Source organism: Dunckerocampus dactyliophorus, chromosome 7 (assembly GCF_027744805.1).
Source record: "Dunckerocampus dactyliophorus isolate RoL2022-P2 chromosome 7, RoL_Ddac_1.1, whole genome shotgun sequence".
In the NCBI taxonomy this organism is placed as follows: domain Eukaryota; kingdom Metazoa; phylum Chordata; class Actinopteri; order Syngnathiformes; family Syngnathidae; genus Dunckerocampus; species Dunckerocampus dactyliophorus.
The window spans coordinates 27,188,335-27,215,861 of NC_072825.1; the positions used below are offsets into that span (position 1 = coordinate 27,188,335).

General features: G+C 42.3%; 1 protein-coding gene across 2 annotated transcripts; it reads left to right on the forward strand.

The window, feature by feature from the left end:
- Positions 1-854: 854 nt before the first annotated feature.
- On the forward strand, positions 855-27,527 carry snx27b (sorting nexin 27b). 2 transcript variants are annotated; one of them, XM_054782589.1, is made up of 13 exons: positions 855-1,313; positions 6,027-6,258; positions 7,422-7,614; positions 7,689-7,753; positions 7,831-7,935; positions 8,034-8,112; positions 10,968-11,131; positions 11,203-11,292; positions 13,686-13,835; positions 18,523-18,651; positions 18,733-18,792; positions 19,282-19,335; positions 21,308-27,527. In XM_054782589.1, exons 1-13 carry the CDS (start codon positions 988-990, stop codon positions 21,419-21,421), a joined length of 1,761 nt encoding a protein of 586 aa, XP_054638564.1. In that variant the 5' UTR covers positions 855-987; the 3' UTR covers positions 21,422-27,527. The 2 variants fall into 2 exon arrangements, with proteins under 2 accessions (XP_054638564.1, XP_054638565.1); XM_054782590.1 differs by having other exon boundaries at positions 19,282-19,321.

Sequence of the window (27,527 nt, forward strand, 5' to 3'; positions counted from 1 at the left end):
CCAACACCATACTGCACAGCCTAAAACTATTTGCAAAAGCACTGCGTCCCAAATAAGCTCAGGATTTATTCTTCATTTATAGCGAACAATATACAATCCATATGTATAGACTGCAAAAACATCCTGAATATATTCTTGCTCTAAGCCTGTTCACTCACAGGCTGGCTCCAACTAAGCTTGTAAACATAACTGCCCTCTGCAGCATACACCCTGTATTACAGCTCAGGGGTCTCATCTCAGTCATTCTTCAAAGGCACCTCCCACACCATACAGTGCAGCCTGAAACTGTTCACTAAAGTAGAGTCGTAAAGGATTTGAGCATTTTGTCTATGATACAGTTCAGATTTGTTGAGGAATGTAAGAAACATGGAACTTTGAAAAATTCCCCACACTTTCCGTCTTTTAAAACTTCTTCACTCACAGACTGGCACCAATCCAGATGAACACCGAGGGCAGTATCATTCTTGGAGTGATACTAACGCGGTAAATTGGAGCTGTTTCAGTTTATTTTCACATTTTTTTGTTTTGTTGCTCATATTGTTACATTGTTAATATTGTTATATTTATATATTTGAATTTAATAATAGTGTATAAGAAAAGGGAATGATTGAATTATTGTGTTGTATTGTTACATTGTTTCTAAATAAGTTTGATTAAAAAAAATGTTTTGTTTGCGTGAAATATTTGTTCTGTTTTATTCGCACATCATGATCATAAAATGAAAGGCAAAATCACAAAATGATTAACTGAAAATGTGTCAGTATCAGTATCGCTATTGATAGCACTAGCCCTGTACCTGTATGTACACAGTTGCCAAAACTTTGCAGTATCGGCACGATCTCGTGTATCATCGGCTTCTGTCGGCATTTTCCGGTCTACGACCAGCTAGCACAGCTGATTAGCCTGCTGCTACTCTCCAGCGAACATCAGTCCTTCACTCATTCAATGTTTTTCCAACCGGGGCGGATGGCACGAATGGTGTAACAAATGGCGGATGTCGAGGGGCAAGGCTTTTGTTCATCGCTCCCTCAACATTCAGCTAGTAACGGCACCGGGAGCGGCGACGTTACACCGGACGCCGGTGGCGGCTTCCCGAGCCCGGGCACCACCGTGACTTCGGGGCCGCGGCTCATCCGAATAGTGAAGTCACACTCGGGCTATGGCTTCAACGTGCGGGGCCAAGTCAGTGAAGGAGGGCAACTCCGAAGCATTAACGGGGAACTGTACGCTCCGCTGCAGCATGTCAGCGCCGTTCTACCGGGGGGTGCCGCCGACCGAGCCGGTATATCGAAGGGGGACAGGATCTTAGAAGTGTAAGTGGATTTGCTTTAATATCATACTCTGTTAAAAGGGCAGTGCTGCTTCTGTTTCAGTTGTGTTTTTAAAGTCACGTGATGAAGCTGTACGTAGCAGGATGAAAGGCAATGGTTGTGCTGGCTTGATAAAGGGCTTGTTTGTACATAGAAAGACTGAGGCATCATTAGGCATTCATGTCACACTATAACCTGTTACATCTCACCCTGCCTTATTCACATCTGTGCATATTTTACTCGCATTAGCATCACCGCATTTGACTTGCTACAAACCTCATATGTATGTATGGAGACTGGCTGCTGTTTGCTTCTGTTGCTATGGAGAGGAGCGTGCAGCATCTGCATCAAAAGCGGTGGCACTTACTGTGTGAGAAGGTGGAGTTAAGGTATGCAGAAAGAGAGAAGTCTGTTTGCTTCCATCCATCGGTGATTGGCTCGGTTCTGGGTAAGACGCCGTCTCATTGGCTGGCTGCTCGATGCAGCTTTGTCAATGGATGGCCCACAGTAACCTGGCAGTTTGGTGACCCCATTATTTCCGTGTGCATGTGTGTGTGTGTGTCATTCCTATACCTTACCCTACTCATGCACAAGCTGACTGTTTAGTGTTTCCCATACATTTGCACGGCAACAAATAGATTTTGCACTACCTGTCCAGCCTCCCCATAACACATTATAAGAAAAATCTCCCTCACTTGTTGAAACATTTTTTTATGAGGTCATTAAGGAAAAAAAGGAAAAACCTCCTTCCTCATGGAGATGATACCACCTATGATTTGACACATTTTTTGACATGAAGTTGCATGACATCGCCATCAGCAGTGTATTTCATCAACTGTGATTTACCCCCCAACTGGGTCCCGTGAGCCCAGTTCTGGTCGGATTTCCGTGACGACGAATGTAGTTCCTCTTAGTTGCTGGGGCCATTTAAGTAAAGAGTTTGGCTTCTCAAAACAATATGCGTTTATGGGCGACTTGGTCAAGCTTGAGCAGGAGGATAAGGACATCGAGTGCAAACGAATGCATTTTGTTTTGCAAGTCAACGTACTCGTCAAAAAAAATACATCCCGCTTCAGAAACAAATACAGCATGTTTTACACATACAAAGGAACACATTTCTTCAATTGAAAAAAAATATTCGTCAAGTATACAACAAATATCGTTCAAGCATACAAAAAATATCAATTAAGTACAAAAAACAATTCTACAACTATGAAAAACTGTCACGTGACTTGTCACCACAAAGCCATCCATCCTTCCGACACACAGCTAGGATACCTGCTGGAGAAGAACACGGCATAAAGCGAACGTGCACATTGTGTTGTGTGGGGGAATTCCGTCCCCACAATGAAGACTACTATGTATTTAATGCCTAATTTGATCTATTGGCAGGCAGAGGGGTGGTCTACAGAAGAAATGACCCTCCTATTATTATGACACTTAACTACTGCGTGTTGAATAAGAGCAACAGGACTCGGTTGATTTTTAAGTTCTTGTTTCACTTCTCATCCAGGCCCACGTGCAAATGCTCTCTCTGATTCAACGCTCCAGATATACCATGTACCGAAAACCTTTACATACACTCATTTTTGAATTTGTGGATAAAAACGCACAGTATTGTCGCTGAAATGATCATGAAACTTGTTTTATCCTGGCACACTGTGTTATTTTGCACTACTTCAAAGTCCAACTTAAGTTTAATGTTTTTTCATTAAAGGGACTGTCTTTGCAACTGGCTCCAAATGACCTTTCCTTAGCAAAGGTGTGTGTCACCTGGAGCGCAGCGTACATGCTCGGAGCAGGAAGATGGCGGGATATAATGCTTGCAACACCTTCAAATGTTAGCGACCTCTCGGCAGCCACGTAACTGTAAAATGTAAATTAACACGTACTTTATTAGATAAATATGATATTTGAGACGATATTTGAAGCGGGGGGCTACGTAAACGGTGTGTGAGCAGTTAGCTAGCAAACGCAAGTATGAATGAAGGCACAAAAGTAATCGTTTTTAAGCCGAACGCCACAGTTCCAGTGTGGATGTGAAGCAAAGCCTTCTTCCCGACAGTCAACGTTTACTGACAAACAACGTTTGATCGGCGGGGTAAATATTAAACAAAACATCGCAAAATGGTGCGCGTTCACAGTGTCGCTCACTACATTGCAAAAGAAATGTGACCTTTCAATACGGTTGAAAAGCCAACAGTAGGAACTGCCTGGGAGATATCAGGAACATTTCACTTTAGCTCACTGTCTTGTCTGGTTTTTTCCACCTATTGCATTTCTGTGTGTAATTCTTTTGACACCATGGATTGGTTTGTGACGTCGTGGCGTCCCGCAATTCGGCTTCTGTGCCTCAGGTACACGATGCTTGGGTACCATCCAGTGGTGCAAATGTGACATGACAAAATGATCATTGAATAATAATAAACAAAATGATAATATGGTTGAAAAAAAGGGTCCAATTTATCAATTATCGTCTAAATTTTAGCACAATTATCGGCCAGCAAAATTTGTTATCGTGACAGGCTTATTGAAGGGTAATGGTGGCTCCTGGAACCAGACCAATTCAGAACCACTTATATACTGTATGGCATCTATTGCGTTGAACAAGTGCAGATTTACAGTGTAAAATGAAGATTTTTGCAGACACTCTCTGTCTGAGACAGGTGTGGACAAACACAGCTCATTAGCGTTAGAGCTACAGACACACAAAAGGGCGTGTTCCTTGTAGGGCATATTAAAAGCACTTTTAAACTTGCGGCTACATTTTGGCCAATATACTATTGTGGGACCTCTGAAACCTATTTAAAATTGGTAAAACATGCTATAAATGGGACCTTTGAGTTATGCAGAAAGCCATGAATTAGAAAAAATGCCAACAACAGTCAACAACTGAGTCCATGACGCAGTGGCAAAACACAAAAAGTGCTGAAGCTGCAGGACCACAAGTCACTATATTAGGTGCTTATAGAGTCGTAAAGGTGCTGCCAAAGTGCTAAGTCTGTGCTTTGCAATGTCCACAAGTTTGTCACTGCGCCTGCCTCTCATACTCCCTCTCTCCTGCCTCAGGGTTGGTCTGGCTTCATTTGCTCTTCTCCACAGAGGTTGAATCCACGTGCACCATGCTGTGTCAGTCACAAGTTCCACTTAAAGCCATTTCCTGTTTGTCTGTGTTCCAGCTGACTGTTGAAAGTTTTTATGAAGACACAATGCAGTCTAGTATTTCAGTAGAAACATTTGGGCCACATTTACTCATGAATAAAGTTGTCAGTGTTTTCCACAATAACATGACCCAAACTGTGTTTGTGTGTAGACGGTTAAAAAACGTTTTGGTTTGTGTCATGTGCAACACAATCTCATGCTTTTTAACCTGATTCAACAACAGAACATGACGTTATTGACTTAGGGTGTTGGTTTACCACTTACTAAATAGTAGTGGTTGGCAAAAAGAGAAAAGGCACAAAAACAAAAACCAATCAACAACAGGATTGGCATGAGAAGGAGGACATGCTCGACGCTGGTGAAGGTTGGAAAACAATCTGTCAAAAGGTATAATGTTTCCACAATAAAGTAAAGGAATTCATAACTATGGGAAGAACATTTACAATAAGAAAGTTGGAATAGTTGAAAACTTAAAAAAACTTCAGAAAAACAACCAATAAAATGTAATTTTATGAGAATAAAGTCAAAATATAATAAGAGAAAAAAATCCTATTCTAATGAGAAAAAAGGATCAATTTTACCAAGATTAACTTATATGTAATATTATGGGGAGTTACATTTTCAAATTATTATGAGTAATAATATTATGAGAATAAAGTCAAAATATTATGGGAATAAAGTCCCAATTACGGCCGCACGGTGGTTAGCACGTTGGCCAACACAGTAACAGCTTGGAGATCGGGAAGACCTGGGTTCAATTCTCCCCTGGGCATTTCTGTGTAGAGTTTGCATGTTCTCCCCGTGTGCGCGTGGGTTTTCTCCGGGTACTCCGGTTTCCTCCCACATTCCAAAAACATGCAGGTGAGGTTAATTGGCGACTCTAAATTGTCCGTAGGTATGAATGGTTGTTTGTCTATATGTACCCTGCGATTGGCTGGCGACCAGTCCAGGGTGTACCCCGCCTGTCGCCCGAAGTCAGCTGGGATAGGCTCCAGCATGCCCCCGCGACCCTAATGAGGAAGAAGCGGTATAGAAAATGGATGGATGGATGGAAGTCCTAATTATCAGAAGGAAATTTACAAGAAAAAAGTGGAAATTGTTGGGGGAAAAAAACAACAGCAAAAATGGTGAAAAAATATACTCTCTATTTAGAAAATATCAAAGGGGCCCTTGGATCCTTTCATTTTTTCAGTATGTGGCCCTCGCTGGAAAAAGTTTGGACACCCCTGGCAAAAACAGACGGCAGAGGGCAGCAAACACCAGCAGGGTGCCACATGACAGTACACGTGATTGTATATCTAATATCTCACTGTAGTTGCCGCTGGAGTACCCAGCATGCCTTGCGGGCACTTTGTAAATAACAGTTAAAGTTAGACTACGTCTTATAACGGTCATAAAATTGTAGTTTATTGTTGTTCTGTGTTAACTTATCTTTTGGATGTACTGTTTATTTTTTGGTTCGCACCATGAAGTCTGTCATTGTGTTTGATGGTGATTTAGTTATCTAATTACCATTTACTACCTTTGACTCCTTCTCTGTCCCCTTTCAAATAGTAACGGAGTAAATGTTGAAGGCGCGACGCACAAGCAGGTGGTGGACCTGATCCGGGCCGGGGAGAGGGAGCTAGTTCTAGTTGTGCTCTCAGTTCCGCCTCAGGAAGGGGACTGCCTGGATCCAGGAGACGACGGCTCATCCCAATCCTGCTACGACTATTCGGACAAGCAGGCTGTCCCCATCTCTGTGCCCAGCTACCAACACACTGAGCTCAACCAGGAGAAGTTTGTGGTAGGCGTGTGCATCTTTCGCTATGGAGGACAGTGCAGTACATACTGTATGTACAGTCGTCCCTCGCTATACTGTGGTTGGAATATTGCTCCCTCACTATATTGCAGTTTTTCAAAAAATAATTAATAAATGACGGCTGTTTTGTGGTTGACTATGGCATATTATTAGTCAAAAAATACTGAAAGACAAGTTATATGTGGTATTGTGGTCACTCGGCATCACTAATGTTATGAGATATGATGTTAGATTACATTATCTTTCACACTGCGTGGAGACTGGCTACTGAGCCAGCAGAGCTGAACCGACACGCCATGGCTGAGATCGAGTGGGGAAAAAAAAGGTTCTCCTCTCATTCTGTGTGGAAGTGGTAAATTTTTGGCTTCTTTGTCCTTCTTCCCCAGTCCGTTTGAAACACTTTCTAAAGTTTAGAAGAAGTAAATTGGAGAGGCTAACAAGTTAGCACGGTAGCTTGCTATGACGTCCCTTATGTCCCTGCAGTGATAACATAGCCTGTGCAGTGTGACATAAACAAAGAATAACAGGAGTGTAAAAGTGACTATAGAGGTGTTGTTTCATGTCTACAGGGTTCTACTAATCTTAAAACTTGTATTTAGAAAGTTCTATACAGGTTTTCTATGCTCTAACTACAAAAATGTTCAGTTTATTTTCTGTTTATTATTATTAATATTGAATCCTACTTCGCGGAAATTGACTGATCGCAGTCAGGTCTGGAACCAATTATCCGTGATAAACAAGGGACGACTGTACTGTATTTACATTACCAGTCCAAAGTTTAGGTACACTTTCTACCTCAAACAGTGCAACACTTTCTACGGTAACAGATTCACAGATAACAGTTAACAGATGTTTTTTTTTTATAGCTTTAAAATGAGCAGCTTTGTTCACTAGTGTAATAAACCATCAATTGCAATTGCATCCTAGAGAATAGAGTGGATCCCTGCACATTCACGATTCAGCATTCACAGCCCCGCAAATTTGCAGATGAAAAATGTTTTTAATAAAATAACAAGTAAAAATCAAGGCCTCCCCCCCAAAAAGCCCATACCTGAGATGTCAGGTACTCTCCTCAGTTGAGTAAATAAACGGCTCTAAATGAGGAAATACGGTATGTATTTACAGCCACTATATTTTCATCCCTGCAGGTATATAATGTGTACATGGCGGGAAGGCAGCTGTGTGCTAAACGCTACAGAGAGTTTGTGATTCTTCACCAAAACCTGAAGAGAGAGTTTGCCAACTTCACGTTCCCCAAGCTACCCGGGAAATGGCCTTTTTCTCTGTCGGAGCAGCAGCTGGATGCACGGCGTAGGGGCCTGGAAGAATATCTAGAAAGAGGTGAGACAGTTCCTAGGGCCATCTACAAAAAATCTGAAACTTGTTGTTTACTGACCTAAGTTTGTGATCTGCAGTGTGCTCCGTGAGGGTGATTGGTGAGAGCGACATTATGCAGGAGTTCCTGTCAGAGTCAGATGAGGTAAGAAAAATGACGCTGTGTGTGTCTTTACTTTAGATGCTTCTTGGTGTGTTTCGTCATGACGTCTTTCCCACTAGAACTATAATGGCGTGTGGGATGTGGAGTTGAGAATAGCCATGCCTGATAAGACCACACTCGCTGTGCGCGTGTGCAAAAATTCCACCACCGACCATGTCTACCAGGTACCAACTCCTCTCCTAAGAACCCTGTCATGCCACCTTTTTTTTTTTTTTAAAGAGTCATCTGACATACTTTACAAACTCCTGTCTTCATCTTTCAGGCAGTGGTCATGAAACTAGGGATGGACAGCATCACAGCCAGCTACTTTGCACTGTTTGAGGTCATCAACCACACCTTCTGTGAGTTGGACACCTTTTCATGGTGTACACACATTAGATGTGTAATAGATAGATTTTTGAGTTCGGTCCAGGGGAGGTACAATTTTCCCACACAGTACACATTAAATGTCAGGGGAAAGGAAGTATGTCTTGCCTTTATCCAAACTTTTTCCAGCGAGGGCCACATAGTGAAAAATGAAACTATGCAAGGGCCACTTTGATGTTTTGTAACGCAACACATGTAGATATGCTTCAAGTTTCAGGAAAAAACGACATCTCAGCTTTGTCATACAGGTCAAAAAGCCTATTAGTATCACCGTTGCTCTTGGCTCTTTTTTCCCCATTTTTGCTGTTGTTTTTTAATTTTCCAAATATTTAAACTTTCTTCCTAACAGTAATCTTAAATCTTAAATTTTCTTCTCGTAATATGACTTTATTCCCATTTTTTGACTTTATTCGCATAACTTTCTCCCCAACCCAATTTTCTAAAAAGTACAACTTTATTTTGTTTTGTTGGTGTATGTTTTTACTAGGGCTGTCAATTGATGAAAATATTTAATTGTTGTCCACAACTAACTTGTAAATTAATCACAGGTAGAATGACACTTTCATCTATAATAAAAAGATTGTTTTTGTTTATTAAACATTCTGTTTTTTTTTTAACAGCTCAACACAAAATGGACCTTAATGTAATTAAAAAAAAAACACAATTTAAAACAAGTAGACCTTGTAAAGTAAACTGTCCATCACTCAAATATCATTCTCTTCAAGCAAATAATCTCACGAAATATAATTGTGGCTAACATTACAAAGGTTTGCAAAAACACCCACCAACTAAGTGAAATGAAAACAGGGTGTTAGAAAAATAAATATTGACAAGTAACAAAAAATGTGCCTAAGAACAGTCAGTAGTTTACAGAACTAAGACTGCGCCCATATGCTGTAGCACAGTCAGGATAAAGCTTATACTTCACTTCAAAGCAGACATATACACACACACACACACTACTATACATACACACTCTTTTACACACACTTTATCACACTTTTCTTAGTCTGGCCACTTCAATGACGTGGAAATATGACACCACAGGTCTTTCAGCATGCGACTTTTATTCTGTCATCTTTGACAAACACAGCAGTTCAAGCACAAATTCTAATAAATGAGAATAATAACTCTGATAAATTCACCTGCGAGCCTTTACTGCCATCATTGAGTGCTGTGTGTGCTCGCTAACAAAGGCACATGGCAAGAAAAGAAACTGGATCCTCTGAACAGGAGACCCTTCCGGCTGGGGTAACTCCAGCAGTGCATCGATGACGTGAAGATTGGCGAATGAAGAGGAAGACCACAGTTGTTGACGGCCATGACGTCACCAGCATGAATGAATATGTTAGGATACTCCCTAGAAAATCCATTACAAACTTTGTGTAACTCCGCACTGATGAGGCCTGGCTAAAACTGTCATCTACAGCGTAGGTGTTGATAAAGTGAGCCAGCACAAGAAGAGAACTTCTCCCAGCACATGCGGCATTAGACCAACTTAGAACTCGCTCCTTCCTTAAAAATCCTGCTGATACTACTGAGAATTCTACTGTACTTGACCAAATAGCTGTCCTTGGCTATGCCTGCCGGTAACTAGCCGCTTGGAACCCAAATTGTGGCTTGCAGTTCAAAGCAAAAAAACGTCAGTCTAACAAACACTCGTTAGTTGGGACACTAGTATGCAAAAGCAGCAATGTATAAATGACAATACCCGCAGTGCTCCAGTACCTTCTCTCTGGCATTTGAGACTCGACGTACTCCGTGACAAGTCAGCTCGCAGCAAACAGTAGATATAAGTAACTTTGGTCTTGTGGAGAGAGCCTTCTGCCAGGGCTTTGAAGCTGAACTCGCCATTCAAAATACCCTTCTCTTTGTCCATTTCTGCTCAAGATTTGTTCCCACTTGTGGCTCCACATCAACTGCTGCGCCGCAGCTTTTTGCGCAAACTACGGTGTGGGCCGAGCGTCAAACAGGACATGCGCACATTAATCGCATGTAAAAAAAAAATAATGCACTTAAAGGGAATTCCCGTTTACTTGTTATCAACGTATTAACTTTGACAGCCCTAGCTTTTACGCTTTCGTTTGTCATAATACTACAACCTAAAAAAAATATTTTTTTCTTTAATATTTCAACCCTATGATACTAAAATAACATTCTTTTTCCTCATAATGTTACAATTTTATTGTCGTAAAATTGCGATAATTTTTTTTTTCTGTTAATATTTGGACTTTATTCTTGTGAAATGACAGCTGGTTTTTTCCCCATTTCTGCTGTTTCCAACTATTTCAACTTTCTTCTTGCAAATTTTCTCCTCATAATTATGATTTTATTCCCGTAATATTTAGACTTTATTCTCATAAAATTGAAACTTTTTCCGTGTTCTAATTTTCCAATAATTAATTTGTTTCTCATAATTTTACGACTTCAAAAAATGTCTCTTTTATTTAATATATAAATTTTATGCTACTAAAATGAATTTTTCCTCTTAATATTACAACATTAGTGTCTTAAAATTAAAATTTGTCCTCTTAATATTTTTACTTTTTTTTACTAAAATTACTGCTGCTATTTTTTGTGTGTGTGGTTTTTTTTTTAGTTTTCTTGTTGAAATTATATTTTTAGACAAAAGCAAAAAACAAACTTTGGACAACCTCTGCTTTAGACACCCACTGAGCTGAAGTATCATGACTTATGCTGATTATTTTACACGTTTTGTTAAAATCTTTTGCTTGTTTGTTTGAACACAAAATTGTACCACTTTGGAAGTTGTACTGTATTTAGGATAGTCACCCTCATGTGTTGCTGTCTGTTTTTGCTATTTGTTCAGTACGCAAGCTTGCCCCCAATGAGTTCCCCCACAAGCTGTATGTGCAGAACTACACCTCAGCCATCCCGGGAACCTGCCTCACCCTGCGTAAGTGGCTCTTCACGACAGAGGAGGAGATCTTGCTCAGTGACAACCAACTTGCTGTCTGCTACTTCTTCCACCAGGTGTGTCTGCGTGTGTGTGTATATAATTATTTCTCTCTCTCTCTCTAAATGGATCCTGTATCTTTTTGCAGGCTGTGGAGGATGTGACGAAAGGTTACGTCAAAGTAGAGGAGAAATCCTACCAGCTGCAGAAGCTGGCAGAGCAGAAGAAGATGTCTGTGGTAAACGCTTCAGACATGAAATACTGTATGAATACCAGGGGTGTTCCGATCAATCGGCCACCGATCAGTATCGTCCGATTTCTGTGGAAAAGCACGATATCGGCATATCCCGATACTTTCAAACGCCGATCCCCTTCGCCGATCAGCTCCGCCTCCATTGCAGCAGCCAGCCTATAGTGGCCTTCTCCCGCCCACGTTCCCTTCACAATGTCTGTCGTGTGGGACTTCCTGTCATTGTGAACGTGATACAAGTTTTGCACATTGCAAAACACGCCTTAAAACTCATTAGCTTGGTGCGGCATTTGTGGGGCGGGCACTTGGCAGGGTGTGGTGAGTTTTTGCGAAATGTGCTCGGCGGGCGGTGGCTAATTAGCCAAAACGTCCCCGTCATAGCCCAAACAGTGGTTGGATATGTCGGACTGGATGGCCGGCCGTCGCCGGTGGTGGAGTAAACAGGGTTTGCACACTGGTTGGGGGTCTTGCTGGGGCGCCATCAAGCTGCTCTTGCATCCAAAGTCTTCTGAAAGAAGGCGTCCGATCCGCTAAGTTTCACCAGTGATTTAGAAAAAGTAGGTCAAATATGTTTTTGTCTAAACTTTATGGTTCCCCTTTCATATAATATAGCCCAGGAGTCACCAACGTGGTGCCCGCCGGCACCAGGGAGCCCCCCGCAACGACTTCAGGCGCCTTAAAGCCTCTTTTAATTCAGGTTTTTGGTTAATAATGTGAGAACACTAGAAAGACATGCTTTCTGAAATACAAAATGTGAGTTGTGGATACCAGCACATTGTTACTGTTCAGGTAAAACAAACATTCGCTTTGTTTGAGTTGAAATAAGCTATGAAAATAAATGTTTTTTTAATGTTTTTATTGAAAAATGTACACTTAATTTTTGTGATCGTAGCAGTATTAGTATCGGACGATTTCACTTATGGATGATCGGTATCAGCAGCATAAAATCCTGATCGGAGCATCCCTAATAAATACTGTTCCACCGTATTTATAAGCTTAAATGTCTGATTCAGCCCTGATAATTGAGCTATTTCTTCCGACTATTTCGGACAGTCAAAGTTAGTACAGCTTCTGTATGTCCGAGCTCACTACTTGGCAGGAAGTACAGAAGGTCTTGCTGTTTTTATAGTTTACAGTGGTGTGATTCCTGATTTCTTATTTTTTGGCATGTTTGTAACACTTAAATGTTTCAGATCATCAAACAAATTTAAAAGCACGAGGTTATGCATTTATCTGTTTGGTTGTTTGTGTTCAAAATAACTGGAAAAGTTCTGAATGGATTTGGATGAAATTTTCATGTGTGAATTTTATTTTATTTTTTTACATTTTCACAGCCTTTCTGTATCTCAATTTAATGACACTAAAAGCTCAGTGGCCACTTCCCTCTGAAAACATCCTGTTTGAACCCTGGCAATGGGGAGGTACTGTTGAGCAATTGTTAGGCGTCTTTTTGGTCTCATGATGTCAAAATGTGAACAGCGCAATGAAGACAATGTTTAAAAACCAATTCTGACATTTATTGGACATTATGGTGCACACACATTTGTGAATTTTCCCGTTGAGCTCTACAAAACTTTGAAAGCAAGTGTTTTGAGTGCCTCTTCCCTCGTAGGTGGAACAAACAAGTGAGGTAGATGATAGATTTGGTGTTCAGTAGGACACATATTTCTGTCAACATGTCATTAAAAAGTAAATTTTGCATAATAGACCTTTAAAAGAAAAGTGCACTTAAAAAAAAAAATTGCCCATCATCCACAATCCTTATGTGTAACATGAACACACATTTTCTTCCCTTTTCTGTGCGTTCTAAAGAGAGAACACGAGTTGGCATGAGGGAGCTAACCATGCACGTCTTGGGACACACCTATTTTTAACTGTAAAACCCTCTAAAAACCTCCAACAAGGTTTTATGGTTTTACATACAACACAGCTGCAGCCGCAGTAGGTAGTATTAGTGCTTGGCTTGGTTAATATACAGGTCAGTTATGTAAATGGAACATTGTTGGCATTTTTTTGTGTTTTTTAGGGCTTTATAGTCTAAATAAATGTGTAAATTGTTAGCTCCCTCATGCTGTCTCGTTTTCTCTCTTTAGAGCGCACATAAAGCGGAAATACATACAGGTATGTGTTCATGTTTCACATAAGGATTGTGGATCATGGGCAAAATTCCCCCCAAAAAGTGCAGTTTTCCTTTACAGCTAAAATTCTGTACTTCAACCACGTCATGTTTTATTTCAAATCCACTGGGTTGGTGTATTCATGCATATTCATGATGCCTCTTGTTGACCTACAGTGAGAGTAAGGGTTTAAATGCTGAATAAAGACCATTGTGTGTTTCAGATGGAGTTTGACACAATAACACTTTTTCTTGTGTCTCCTAGTATCTGAATTTGTTGAGAGGCTGCCAAGGCTACAATGAAATCTTGTTCCCTCACTGCTCCTGCAACTCCAGACGTAAAGGCCACGTCATCACCGCTATCAGCATTCAACACCTTAAGCTGCATGCCTGTACCGAGGAGGGGACGGTCGAGGTAAGACCAGCTTTTTCTTTAGTTATGTACACACACACACACACACACAATCACCAGGCCCTTGATAAGGTGCATCTTCACAGTCGAATGAGATGTTTACTCCAAAGCGTTACAAAAATGTCGCTTTCCTCAAATACTGTAGTGGCCTCCTCTCTAATAGATGCCATACGCGCGCCATCGCGTTAATCAATAAACTTGACTCCTGTTATGCATGAACATTTAAGAAAATACATTTTATCATTATTTGTGGGAAACATATTTAAGATTCAAGATTCAAGATTCAAGAGAGTTTTATTGTCATGTGCATGGTAAAACAGCAGTTATACCATGCAATGAAAATCTTATTCTGTTCATTCTCCCAAGAAAAGAAAGAAAAACACAAGAAAGAATAAGAACATAAGAAACATAAACACATATACATAAATACCAAGAAATTAAGCAACAACAACAGAAGAGACATTAATACAAGTAAATAATACAAATAAATAAATAAATAAATAAAGTGCTATGAGTGTGTGTTGCGTGTGGCGTGTCTGAGTGCTTCATTGAGAAGCCTGATGGCCTGTGGGTAAAAGCTGTTTGCCAGCCTTGTGGTCCTGGACTTCAAACTCCTGTAGCGTCTGCCTGACGGTAGGAGTGTGAATAATGAGTGTTGTGGATGTGTGCTGTCCTTGATGAGGTTGTGTGTTCTGCGTAGGACTCTAGATGTATAAATGTCTTGCAGTGAGGGGAGGGCTGCCCCAACAATGTTCTGTGAGGTCTTGATCACCCGCTGGAGTGCCTTCCTATCACGTGTTGTACAGTTACCGTACCAAACAGTGATGGAGGCGGTAAGGACACTTTCGATGGTGCATCTGTAGAAGCAACTCAGGATTGTGGTGGACATGCCAAATTTCCTCAGTCTTCTCAGGAAGTACAGTCTCCTTTGGGACTTCTTCAGAATTTGTTGGGTGTTGTGAGACCAGGTGAGGTCCTCGCTGATGTGTGTGCCAAGGAACTTGAAGGTTTTCACCCTCTCCACCTCAGTCTCACCAATAAACAGGGGTCTATGTGGCTCCTACATCTATTAAATGTCTATGAAAATCTATTTACCCCCCCGTAGACCCAGCACCTGCAGTGGCAAGCATAAGGTGCATAGTGCTTTGGGTGGCGGTCAAGGACAGGCACCTGGGCGACCTGGTCTTCGGCGGCCAAATCTGGTTCTTGGGACATGGAATGTCACTTCTCTGGTGGGGAAGGAGCCCAAACTAGTGAGAGAGGTTGAGACATTCCGACTAAATATAGTCGGACTTGCCTCGACCCACAGTTTGGGTTCTGGAACCAAACTCCCCAAGAGGGGCTGGACCTTGTTCTACTCTGGAGTTGCTGCAGGGGAGAGGCGGCAATCTGGGGTGGGCTTATTAATAGCCCCCCAGCTCGGTGCCTCTGTGTTGGAGTCATCCCCGGTTAACGAGAGGGTCATTTCCCTACACCTTCGGGTTAGGGAAAGGGTCCTGACTGTTGTTTGAGCGTACGTGCCGAACGACAGTTCAGAGTACCCAGCCTTCTTGGAGTCCATTAGACGGGTGCTGGAGAGCACCCCAACTGGTGACTCTGGTTTTTTTGCTGGGAGACTTCAACGCCCATGGGGGCAATGACAGTGTGACCTGGAGGGGCGTAATTGGGAGGAACGGCATCCCCGATCTGAACCCGTGCGGTGTGATGTTGTTGGACTTCTGTGTGACCCTCAGTTTGTCCATCACAAACACCATGTTCGAACATAAGGCCCTCAGGTCTATGTTCGACTTTGTAGTCGTATCATCAGACCTGCGTCCGCATGTTCGGGACACGCGGGTGAAGAGAGGGGCTGAGCTGTCAACTGATAACCACCTGGTGATGAGTTGGATTAGATGGCGGGGGAGGATGCCGGACAGACCCCCGAGACCCAAACGTGTAGTGAGGATGTGCTGGGAACGTTTGGCATAGTCTCCTGTTCGTAAAGTCTTCAACTCTCACCTCTGGCAGAGCTTCGCCTGCATCCCGGGGGAGGACGAGGATATAGAGTCCGAATGGGCTCTATTCTGTGCCTTCATTGCTGAGGCAGCCGATCGGAGCTGCGACCGCAAAGGTGGTCGGTGCCAGTCGTAGCGGCAAACCCCGAACCCGATGGTGGACACCAGAGGTTAGGGCTGCCGTCCAGCTGAAGAAGGAGTCCTATCGAGCATGGAGCTTGTGTGACTCCTGAAGCAGCTGATAGGTACCGCCAGGCCAAGCGGCATGCGGCTTCGGCGGTGATCGAGGCAAAATCTCGGGTGTTGGAGGAGTTTGGTGAGGCCATGGAGCACGACTTTCGGTGTTCCAACTATAGGGGGATCTCACTACTCAGCCTCCCTGGGAAAGTCTATTCCAGGGTGCTGGAGAGAAGGGTACGGCCGTTAGTTGAACCTCGGTTAAAGGAGGTGCAATGTGGTTTTTGTCCTGGTCGCAGAACACTGGACCAGCTCTACACCCTTGATAGGTTACTGGAGGGTACTTGGGAGTTTTCCCAACCGATCTACATTTGCTTTGTGGACTTGGAAAAGGCATTTGAGTGTGTCCCTCACGGTGTCCTGTGGGGGGTACTCTGGGAGTATGGGATTGGTGGGGCGCTACTACGTGCCGTTCAGTCCTTGTACAGCCGAAGCAGGAGCTTGGTTTGCATTGCCAGCAGTAAGTCAAGCCTGTTGCACTCCGCTAAGGCTGCCCTTTGTCACCTATTCCGTTTGTAATTTTCATGGACAGAATTTCTAGGCGCAGCCAAGGTGTCGAGGGGGTCCAGTTCGGTGGCCTTAAGATCTCGTCTCTTCTATTTGCAGACGATGTGGTCCTGATGGCCTCATCGGGCTGTGACCTTCAGCGTTTACTGGGACGGTTTGCATTGAGTGTGAAGCTTCTGGGATGAGACTCAGCACCTCCTAATCTGAGGCCATGGTTCTCAGTCGGAAAAGGGTGGATTGGTCCCTCCGGGTTGGGAATGAGGTCTTGCCCCAGGTGGAGGAGTTCAAGTATCTCGGGGTCTTGTTCATGAGTGAGGGAAGGTTGGAGCGTGAGGTCAATAGGCGGATTGGCGCAGTGTCTGCAGTAATGCGGTCGCTGTACCGGACCGTCGTGGTGAAGAGAGAGCTGAGCCGGAAGGCAAAGCTTTCAATTTACCGATCGATCTATGTTCCCACCCTCATCTATGGTCATGATCTTTGGGTTGTGACCGAAAGAACAAGATTGCGGATACAAGCGGCTGATAAAAGTTTCCTCCGTAGGGTGGCTGGACTCACACTAAGAGAAAGGGTGAGGAGCTCGGTCATCCGGGGGGAGCTCAGAGTAGAGCCGCTGCTCCTTCACATCGAGAGGAGCCAGTTGAGGTGGCTCGGGCATCTAGTCCGGATGCCTCCTGGACGCCTCCTTGGTGAGGTGTTCCGGGCATGCCCAGACGGGAGAAGGCCCCCGGGGCAGACCTAGGACACGCTGGAGGGATTATGTCTCACAGCTGGCCTGGGAACGTCTTGGTGTTCTCCCGTTGGAGCTGGAGGAGGTGGCCAGGGACCGGGAAGTCTCAGCTTCCCTACTGAGACTGCTGCTGGATAAAATCTATTTAATGTAAAGGCCTCACCTCTTTAAAAAAAAAAAAAAAAAAAAACGTTCATTAAACAGTTAACATTTACATTTTGCGCTTGGATCTTAAGGAGGTTCTAAGTAGAGCTTCAAAATGCAAAAAGAAGAAACGTGAGACAGAAAAATTTGAGTAAGCAATTTATTGCAAAGAATTAGAGTGAAATAGGCTGTTTATCAGCTTTTAAGAGCCAAAATCTTGGCAAAAATGTGGATTAAATTCATTTTCTGTCAGGTATTCACAATGTCATGATCTCATGATGGCAAACCAAAAAAGCTTTCTTTCTTTCTTTCAACGCGGTGGGATTGTTGAGCTGCATAAGCAAGGCCTCTCGCAGCCCCCCATTGCTGCTGAGGTTGGACGCAGTAGGACAGTCATTTGAAACTTCTTCAAAGATCCTGAGGGTTGTGGAACAAAAAAGTCAAGTGGTAGACCCAAGAAAACGTCACCGGCCCTGAGCCGGAGGATCCCATTGGCTTTCCGTCAAGACACAAAACCATCCTCAGCCCAAATCAGACGCCGTCTGACAGAGAAGACTTTTGAGAAGAAAAAAGATTTTCAAAGGCCTTGTCTTCAACGCCACAAAATTGCCCGTTTGGAATTTACAGGAGAGCACCAAACATGAGACATTGAAAGGTGGAAGAAAGTTTTACTCTCTGATGAGAAAATAATGCCCTCCGTGAAGCCATCTTCACCGCCTGGAGCAACATTCCCACTAGCCTCCTGGAAACACTGGCATCAAAAATGCACAACCCACATTTAAGGTGATTAACAAGAATGGCAAAGCTACTCATTACTGAGTACTTTTTTCAACATTTCATTTCTATTTTAGGGGGGTTTGGTGTTTTTTTGAGCTACTGTCTTAAACTTTTGCTCAGCTGATGAACAGCCTATTTCACTTTAATTCTTTTTTGTGATAAATTGCTTACTCTAAATGTTTTTTTTTGTGTCACTCACATTTCTTCTTTTTGCATTGTGAAGCTCTGCTTAGAACCTCCTTAAGATGCAACAGTGCAAAATGTAAAAAAACACATCCCTCGAATGAGTCCATTGTATTTTCAGAACCAGGTGATAACCTTTGAGTGGGGAGATATGCAGCGGTGGGACACAGACGAAGAGGGAATGGCCTTTTGCTTTGAGTACGCGCGGGGGGAGAAGAAACCACGCTGGGTGAAGATATTTACACCTTATGTGAGTGAACAGCTCTTTGTTATTGGTCCTCTTTTTAGTTTTGTCCCACGTCCAGAACCGACCTCTTGTTTGTCCTTTCAGTTTAATTACATGCATGAATGCTTCGAGAGAGTTTTCTGCGAACTTAAGTGGACGAAGGAGGTAAGACCAGTCCACTTGTGACACTTTTTCCTCTGCACAGTGCTTTCAGTATGTGGTGCTCTAAAGAAATATTTTCACTGTATTTTATTCCCCGAGAAACATATTGGTTGTCTTATATTCAGGATTGAGAGATTTATACATGCACATCAACAGATGAGGGTTTTTTTCTTGTCACACACCACTAAGCTGGAGAGATACAGCCACGGCACATTATGAATGTTTATTCTCAATGAACCTTAGCATCCCAGTGCTGGCAGCACTCGTGCAACACGTGATGCTTGAATGCCATGATGCTTGAATATACGTGACACCCATTTATCTTGCTTATCTTGCTGCTTGTGTTATCAGCTGTTAGACAATAATGGCTGTGTGTTGACTCATTTTCAGTGGATAGTAAATGTATACGAAAAGGGACATAATTGGAAGCCACCTGCTCCATTAAAAGTCATCGCCATGCGTCCTGGACTCATAGTTGGTGTGTTTCCACAGGTGGCGACAGACAAAGACAACAAGAACTGCACCAACGACGGTATGTGCGGCAAGGTAAAGCTCTGCCTGCCTTTGTCCCCTTTACCAACTCTATTTTCTCATTTTTCTTCATCTCCAATAGTCACACACGCACAATTTAACGTGTAATAGTCTAAAGACTGTAATTTGCAAATCACACTTCTGCACTTTATTTTATTGTGTTTTATTATAGCAGTGATTCTCAATTTCTGCGTCGAGACCCGAAAGTGTGTTGCAGGTTTTTGCCTGGACAAAAAAAATTCAGCTTTTATTCTGTGTCGTCAATTAATACTCCTTAAGGTGGCAAGTGGTAACAATGCTCTGTAGAGCTATTTGAGACCTGCTGTCATAGAAGGGGGTGGTGGACTAACTTCAGCTTGCTTGAAGGAAGTGCTCTTAATTTGCAACCGATTAGCCAGCAAATACTTGCAGGGACGCAAGGTTTCCCCTGGGATTTTTTTGAACCTGTGGTGGTGGGCTGTATGGGAGGCGGACTGTCGCTACTGTGTCGTGCCACTGCTGCAATATTAAAATTTACTGTTGGTAATAATGTAACTTGAGGGTCGTTTTCACAGGCTTGAAAACAAATGCATTAATTCACTTTCAATGCCTTTCTGTCTGCCTTTTCCACTACTTATCTGTGCCAACAGGTCAGACAGGTGATTCTGGTGCATGTTTTTCAAAATAGAGTGTAGTGAAATGTTCTTATGATATGTGGTGGATATTTTATTTCAAATGAATTGTGGTCATAAATAATAGGTTATACATGTATGGTATCTATATAGCACAGGGGTGCTCACACTTTTTCAGCCTGTGGGGCTACTTTGTCCCAAAGATCTACCTCTGACTATAAACATAGAGAATATATTTATTTACTTTATTTATAAATGTGAGTATTTATGTACATTGTACACAATCAAAATGATCCTACATTTTACTATAAAACATATAGCATATATAAAATCTAAGCGGTAAACTTTGCAACTACCACACGTATACTAAATACTAATGATTAGTGTTTCACATTTACAGTTTCAAAGTTTACAGGTCATCAAAGTAGTTGATGTCTTTCAGTAATTCACAACTCAAATCAATATGGCAATAAAGATAATTACACATAATTCCTCAATGGTTGTGTACATAAACTGAGTAATATGTCAGTGAAAATAGCTACGTAGCGTTCATCGTGCATTACGTCCAGTTAGCATTTGCTGTACAACATTACAGATACTGTACGTATACGAGAAATGGAAAGGATTATGCAAAAGACGATTCTGTAAAAGTACAGTGTAGTCAAGGCAACATATTAAAAAGCTTTCAGCAATGGGCATTTTGGCACATTTTCCAATTCATTGTGAAATAGTAGTTTAACAAACAAACTTGGAAACACATTTCTATAGTAGAGTTCATGACTCGAAGTGCAGCCATGAAACTATTGACTTTTTTTCGATATAAGTAGCCGCTACAAGTGAACGCATAACTTTTGTTGTAAATATACTATTGGCACACTATAAATAGTTAAATTTTGCATGTTTTTTGAGCGCTTAGTCGTTGTTTATTACCCACGTTTAGTTTGTTAATGTGTGTTTGCTAACCATGTTACATGTTGCATTGTTAATGAGTGACTGAGGTTGATGTCTTGTTTAGTGACCCCTCCCGTCTGAGCTATGTTGTTAAGCTAACTGTTGATTGCTTGCAAATTAAATAGCACATTCCTTCAGCAAGCTGAAGTCCCCCTGACCATTTCCTGGATTTTCCTACATTGACAACAGACCTTTGGGAAATTTGCATTGAAGATTTTCCGCCCTTTGGGTTGCCACTTGTCACTGAGGGGTGACAGTGGCAGCCAAACCAGTTGAGAAGCACTGTATTATAGGCTGCTATTTACAATGTCTGTTTTTTTTTTTTTTTTTTTTTACTGTGTCCTTGTTCCTTCAGAAGCTAAGACCGACCAAACTCAATTTCGTTACGACAATAAAGACTTCTTGAATCTTTCTTGCCGTTGCAGAATATTTTCCAACTGCTGAGGCACAGAAGAGATGGAGGCACCCAGCAAGAGAGGTCATTACCTCTTGACCACACACCGGCCTCCTCCACTCAGCTAAGCCCGGCACTCGTGTAAATCCGAAGAGACTCTCGACGACGAGTCAGCATTTCCGCTCTTCTACACTCCCGAGTAATGTGAACCAGCAAACATCTGCAAATGAACAAAACGCGTAGAGAACTCCAACACATAAATCATGCATCAGGAAGGACTTGCTCACGGTGAAATGTGAACAAACTGAGGTAAGTCAGCCTAATGGACTAAGATGACGGTTCTGATGGGGTAAAAACAAGGGAACCAGTGGACAATGTGGAGCATAGAACAGGGATCATCAAACAGTTGTAAGGGCGAACGTGAACTGTTCGTACAAGGGTCATTTTGTAATGTGGCAGGGGAAAGATGGGGAAGAGAGAAATTGTGAGTGCACAGACCTCTTGAATGCAATTATTCGCAACCTCTAAATATGTGAGATGTCATGTATAGTGGGTATAGAAAAATATTTCAAGCATAATTTTACCACACAATCCAACTGCAAACAGGAACAAATTAAAAGTTAAAGGTCCCCTATTATAGTATATTTCAACAATTGTAAATCTCAGAGATCCACCAATAGCGTATTGTAGTGCTTTTAGTAAGCCCTAATGGGAACACACTGTTGTGTGTGTAGCTTAGTTTGTCTCCGACAGAGTGTGCACTTTGTCCCCTTTTTACATATACACTGTAACTCTGCACTTGTCCAACATAGTGTTAACATTACGCTCACATTTTAAAAGCAAAAACATGAAGGTAGCCTCTTGGCTGAAGCAAAAAACATGATCAAACCTACAGCTCCCACATCTGTACCTGACTGACGGGTAGTTGGCAGATCTGTATTTTAAGACATGTAACAAAGCCGAGAACAGAGGTTTTTCCCTTCATGATGTCGCGGAAACCTCAAAAGCGACCGCTTGAGCGCCTCTTCTCTCGAACAAGTGAGGGTGATGACGGTGCTCAGAAAGAGGCTCTTCAGAAAAAAAAAGACTAATAATAAATAAATGAATGGATCACTTGATACATGAAAATGAACTTGATAATTTTGCCGGCTTCCATACGTTGCCATGTGCATGCATGTCTCTTTTCTTCGTCTCTCGCCTCCAAACAGGCAGGAAGAGGTTTCACTCTGTGCATTGGTTCAGCACCTAGACGCTTCATAGAACAACGGCAAACAGAGTGAGACCTCTTGTCAGTCATACAGTCGTTTTGTCTCACACAGAGCAAAAGAGTGGAGCAGTGCAAGGTAACGTGGTAGAAGTTAGGAGGGAAAAAGACGTTGCAAAGCCAAATGCCACAGCCCCCGTGTGGGTATATTAATGAGTGAGATAAGCCCATCAACACGAACAAGCCAGTATGCCCAATTTATTTGAAAGTGGTTTGCCCACGCCAAACATATCTACCTAACCCAGTTTTCCCATCTGGGGAAAAAACTACACATTGAGATGCAGAGCCTTCATCCTGAGAGTCAGCGCTTACTGAGATGTTTGGTCGGCAAAGTAAGTACAAACGGAACAGCCAAAATCGTGTGCGGCCACAGAAGGTCACTAAGATCACTAAAGAAATGCTGCAGTTGAAAAGCCATCATTTCAAGAAATGCTGCAAATGTTTGACAGACAGTACGAACTGTCTGTGAGAAAATACGTCACAAACAACTTAACAGAGTGAAAGACATACACAAATTAAAGGAAATGTTAACCATATCTTTTAGCGTCAATTTGTGGGAGAATAAACATTTCAAAACGCACCTGCATTGTTTTGTGACACGGTTGCATAAAGTTTTTGTCCAGTCATATATTTTTTCATAATTTAGTTTGTTAATATTAATGTTAAAAACGCATCTCGTTCTCTTGCATTGTCTCGTCTCGTCTCGTGACACCCCTGCTATGGACACATAGACATAGACACACATAGACACACTGAGAACATCATCATGAAATCACTTTTGCATAATAGGGGGCCTTTAACTCTTTATTCTTTCTTGCAAAAGTGCTCCAAATGTGTTGGATTGTGGGGGCATCTCGTGTGTACAGCGCTCCCTATTTAATTTTAACGTTGGACAAACCCATTAGAGTATTATAACAAAGGTGCATTGACTTCCTCTATATAGCCACTGTATAAGATACAGTGTGTCACATAAAAAGCTTGCACTTTACTTTGCGTTTGTGACTGCCTGCGTGGCTAATACTGTCACATTAAGACTTTCATCCGTACACAGTATTATATGAACTTCATAAGTCTTTGTAACACGCCACACAAGGAGTGTGCAGTACCCTGACCAAACAACAGGGGTCCTTCTCCTCCTACCTGCCTGCTTACTGGCAGTGATTACTTTTTGCTTCCTTGAGCTCCCACAGGATTTATAATAGGCTTTAATTCAAACGTACCACTTATTTATGGCTGCAGATGGTTCCTCGCGCTGCGGGTAAAACCTTCCATGCCCTCTGATTTCAGGCGTCGTTAGACAGACCTTTTACTAACCACTGAATAAATTCCTGCTAAATGTGATGCTTTATATGTGCTTCTTCAATAAGGGCTGAACACACCGTCTAATGTGATGAACTGTGTAATTTAATATCCTGTTATTGTTCTGATTCCCACAGTGGTTTAATGATGACAAATGGAATAAGCACTCGAAGTTGTAATCGCAAATTATCTTATTATTCAAACCTGACGCACAACAATACCATCTGGTTCATGAAACATGAATGTATATTTATTGTGATATGGATCCATACATTTAGCATGGGGAAGTTAGTTATTGTCACCATCTGATTTTTACTTTTATTGGTACACCTGCACCAGTACAGAGTTGTACAATCAAAATCTGCCTTAACAAAAATTGTAATGATGAGTTTTGACACTGGTGCACTTCACATTCTGCAAAGCATGGATTCTCAAACAATGGTACGAGTGCCACTGGTAGTACTGGGTGGTACTGGACTAGTGGTACTTCTTTAATAGAAATAATTCAATGATATGAGCAATGTATACAGTGGAACCCATTTAAGTTGATAACCCTCACTTTAGACATAAGACGTAAGGAGAATGGCTGATAATTAAGGATTTTTCAGTGTCTTTCACACATTTATTTATTTGTGACATTTGGACCACCACAAATAGAGTTTTTGCTACCTGTTTGCCCTCGCCGCTCATAAAGACATTATTAAACACATTATAATGGGACTGGCTGTGAATGGCATCGCAGCTCTGCTTTTTACCACACCTCCTACGCACATAGATCTGTTTTGCCAATTCAGCGACTTTGTCGCTATATTTAGCATTTCTGTTTTTCAAAAAAAGAACTAGCGACTCTAACATGAAAGCACGCATCGCTCTTCTCAACGAGCAGCCCTTCCCCCATCTAAAAGCACTCACAGGTGGGTCCGTCTTGCTTGTGACATAAACAAATGTGACAGAAGAAATGTCATTTGTGTTTCTAACCATAGTAGTGCAGCTTTTCAAGTTTTTACCTCACGTTTTGTCTTCTACAGCGTCCCTAAAAATGACATGCACGCGCCATGGTCAGTGATGCAAATTACACAATGATGTCATCACCTTTTTTTTGCAATAAGAACATGTTAGACCGGGACTTGATGAGTTGGTCGAAATAGACGGGTTGTCAACATAAACGGGATCGACATAAACAGATGTCACTGCACATATAAAATAAATGTACAAATTATGAGGTTTACTGACGTTTACATTTTTATGTTCTTTTTTTTATTCATTTGCTAAAATATGAATCTTTAAGGGTCAATCTCCGGCAAGGGGTACCAAAAGACATGACGTGACATAGCAAGTTAAAGTTATTTTCCAACCATTTGCAATTTTAAAATAAAGTGTCATTTTAATACAAAGTGGAACCTCAGTTAGTGTTCGCCCCGGTTAAAGCCCAGTCACACCGCCCGAACTTTGCTGTAGCGTTCCTGGAGCGGTGAAAAAAATTTATCACCGCTCGTAACCGTTAACCACTGAGTTGGCCCCCGTCAAGGCAACGCCGTATACGCTCGGCCACCGCTGATGGACCCTCCTACCACTCCAAAAGTTTTGAGCTGCACAAAATATTGCGAGCGGTGAGGAGCGGGCAATTTTCCGCCACGGCAAAGTTCATCACCACTCCAACAACGCCCAGTCAAAGTTTGGCGCCGCTAGACGCAAGTTCGTGGACGCTTGGGTCCGCTACGCCAACGCAGAAATCTTGAACGCTGGACAACTGCTGCTTCGGTGATTAAACGTTGCACAAACTTTGGTGGAGCGGTTGTAAGCGTTTTACGAGCAGACACGGGATTGCTGGAACGGGGTCAGGCGTTGAAGCAGCGATCCATTGCGGTGATGAACTCTGGTTTGGCGTTGGTATGGAGGTGTCGGAGGGGGACCAGAATTTGGCTATAAATACAGGAAGAAATGGACCAGGAGTCCATTTGGAATAACTGTTGAGTGCAGACCTCAGTTATATTGAATTTGCTCAAAGTTACAGTAAAACTGTACTACCATGGATGCTGAGAGACTTGCTATGATTGGTGCACTAGTCCAGCAGCAGAATCACAACCTCCTCAGATTGCAACAAGCTGTTAACAGAAGGAGAGGAGAGAGAAGGAGAGACAGAGCTGATGGTGGAGCTGAGGAATGAGGATCCACGAGCCTTCCAGCACTTCATGAGGATGGCACCAGCCCGCATGCGCAGAACGCCGCTCTATCGACGCTTGCGTCACCGCTAAACGAACGTTTGCTACCGTTAAACTAACACTAAAGCAACGCTGGCTTCAGCGGTGCATCGCTAGGACAACGCCCATGTTTTCGATTTTTTGCCCATTTTGTGCGCGGTTACGAGCGTGAGTCCATCTGTATTCCTAATATATTTTCTGCATCCTATTAGCCAGTGAACAAAATGACAACTGAAACCGGAAGCTCCATCGCCCGTCTATGATGTCATCAGCGGTTGACTCTCAAAAACGCAAAACACATTATCATAGGTAGGAGGTAGAGCAGGTCGTCAGAAAACGGAAAGTTGGTGGTTCCATCCTCTTCTCTTCCACCTTCACCCACCTTGACTCCAGTGCTGCCCACACTGGTGTATGGAATGTGAATGAGGTTGCAGGAGAGGCTGTAGGCGCGAATGGGCATCCACAGCTCCGTTAGACTACCCCAGGGCAGCTGTGGATACAGATGTACTTTACCATCTACATTCATTTACCAGTAGTGAATGAATAATGGGTTCACTTCACTGTGAAGCACTTGGGGTGCCTTGAAAAACGCTACATAAAATCTAATCCATTATTATTATAGTTCTTTAATTATAGTTTGACATGCATAAAACAATTCTAAATACATATAAATGAGGACTGAAAGGGCTAAATGAACATGTAAGGTTACTTTAACCTACATTGAAGACTACTGTTTCCACAGACACGATGTGATGTGGCAGTGAGACAACCACACCCCAAAGTGTATTGATTAGAAAAAAATGATCAGTAGAAATCTTTCAACACATATTCTGGGAACTGCGCCATATTGCTGATTTTGAATCAGTGGCAGTGTCTGAATTTGGACAGAAAACCGGTGAAATAACACAAAAATACTCTGAATTTGACATTGCTTATCAAGGCAGAGGTCAGCTCATTTGCATATAATCTTCGGAAATTACATTTTTGTTGCACTGAGGGCAGACTACACTGGTTATGTTACCGAGGCATAACGTTTTGTCGGAGTTTGGTCAAAGTGCATGTTTTGGATGCAGCAAAATGCGTTTGGTGCACAGTGAGATGTTATACAAGTTCATTATTTCTTTTGTCATTTTTGTGACACACTTTTGCATGCAAAATGTCGATGCTGAAATTGACATCAGACTGTGTTTTATACACAACACACCCAAAGAAAATGTTCAACACTGTTTCCCCTGTTTATTCAATATGTTTGCAGGATATTTTTATTTGGTTCTAGCTGCAAAAACTGTAGTCTTTGCATCATGCCCCTCAAAATGACAGCACCCTCTCTGGTACCCCTTTAAGGAGAACCCCCCTAACTCACCTCATGCGTCACAAGCTAAATACGTGGTGTAAAAAGTTTGAGAAACATTGCTCTAAAGTTCCAGGGGTGTCAAACTCGTGCCCTGGAGGGCCGAGACACTGCAGGTTTTCTCTCCAACCAGTTT

Bases quoted from the DNA above. Each gene is read 5' to 3' on its own strand.
- snx27b (XM_054782589.1), top strand. From the start codon at position 988: ATGGCGGATGTCGAGGGGCAAGGCTTTTGTTCATCGCTCCCTCAACAT. The intron at 11,293-13,685 runs GTAAACGCTTCA...TGTGTCTCCTAG, and splicing joins AGCAGAAGAAGATGTCTGTG to TATCTGAATTTGTTGAGAGG. The intron at 18,793-19,281 runs GTAAGACCAGTC...GTGTTTCCACAG, and splicing joins AACTTAAGTGGACGAAGGAG to GTGGCGACAGACAAAGACAA.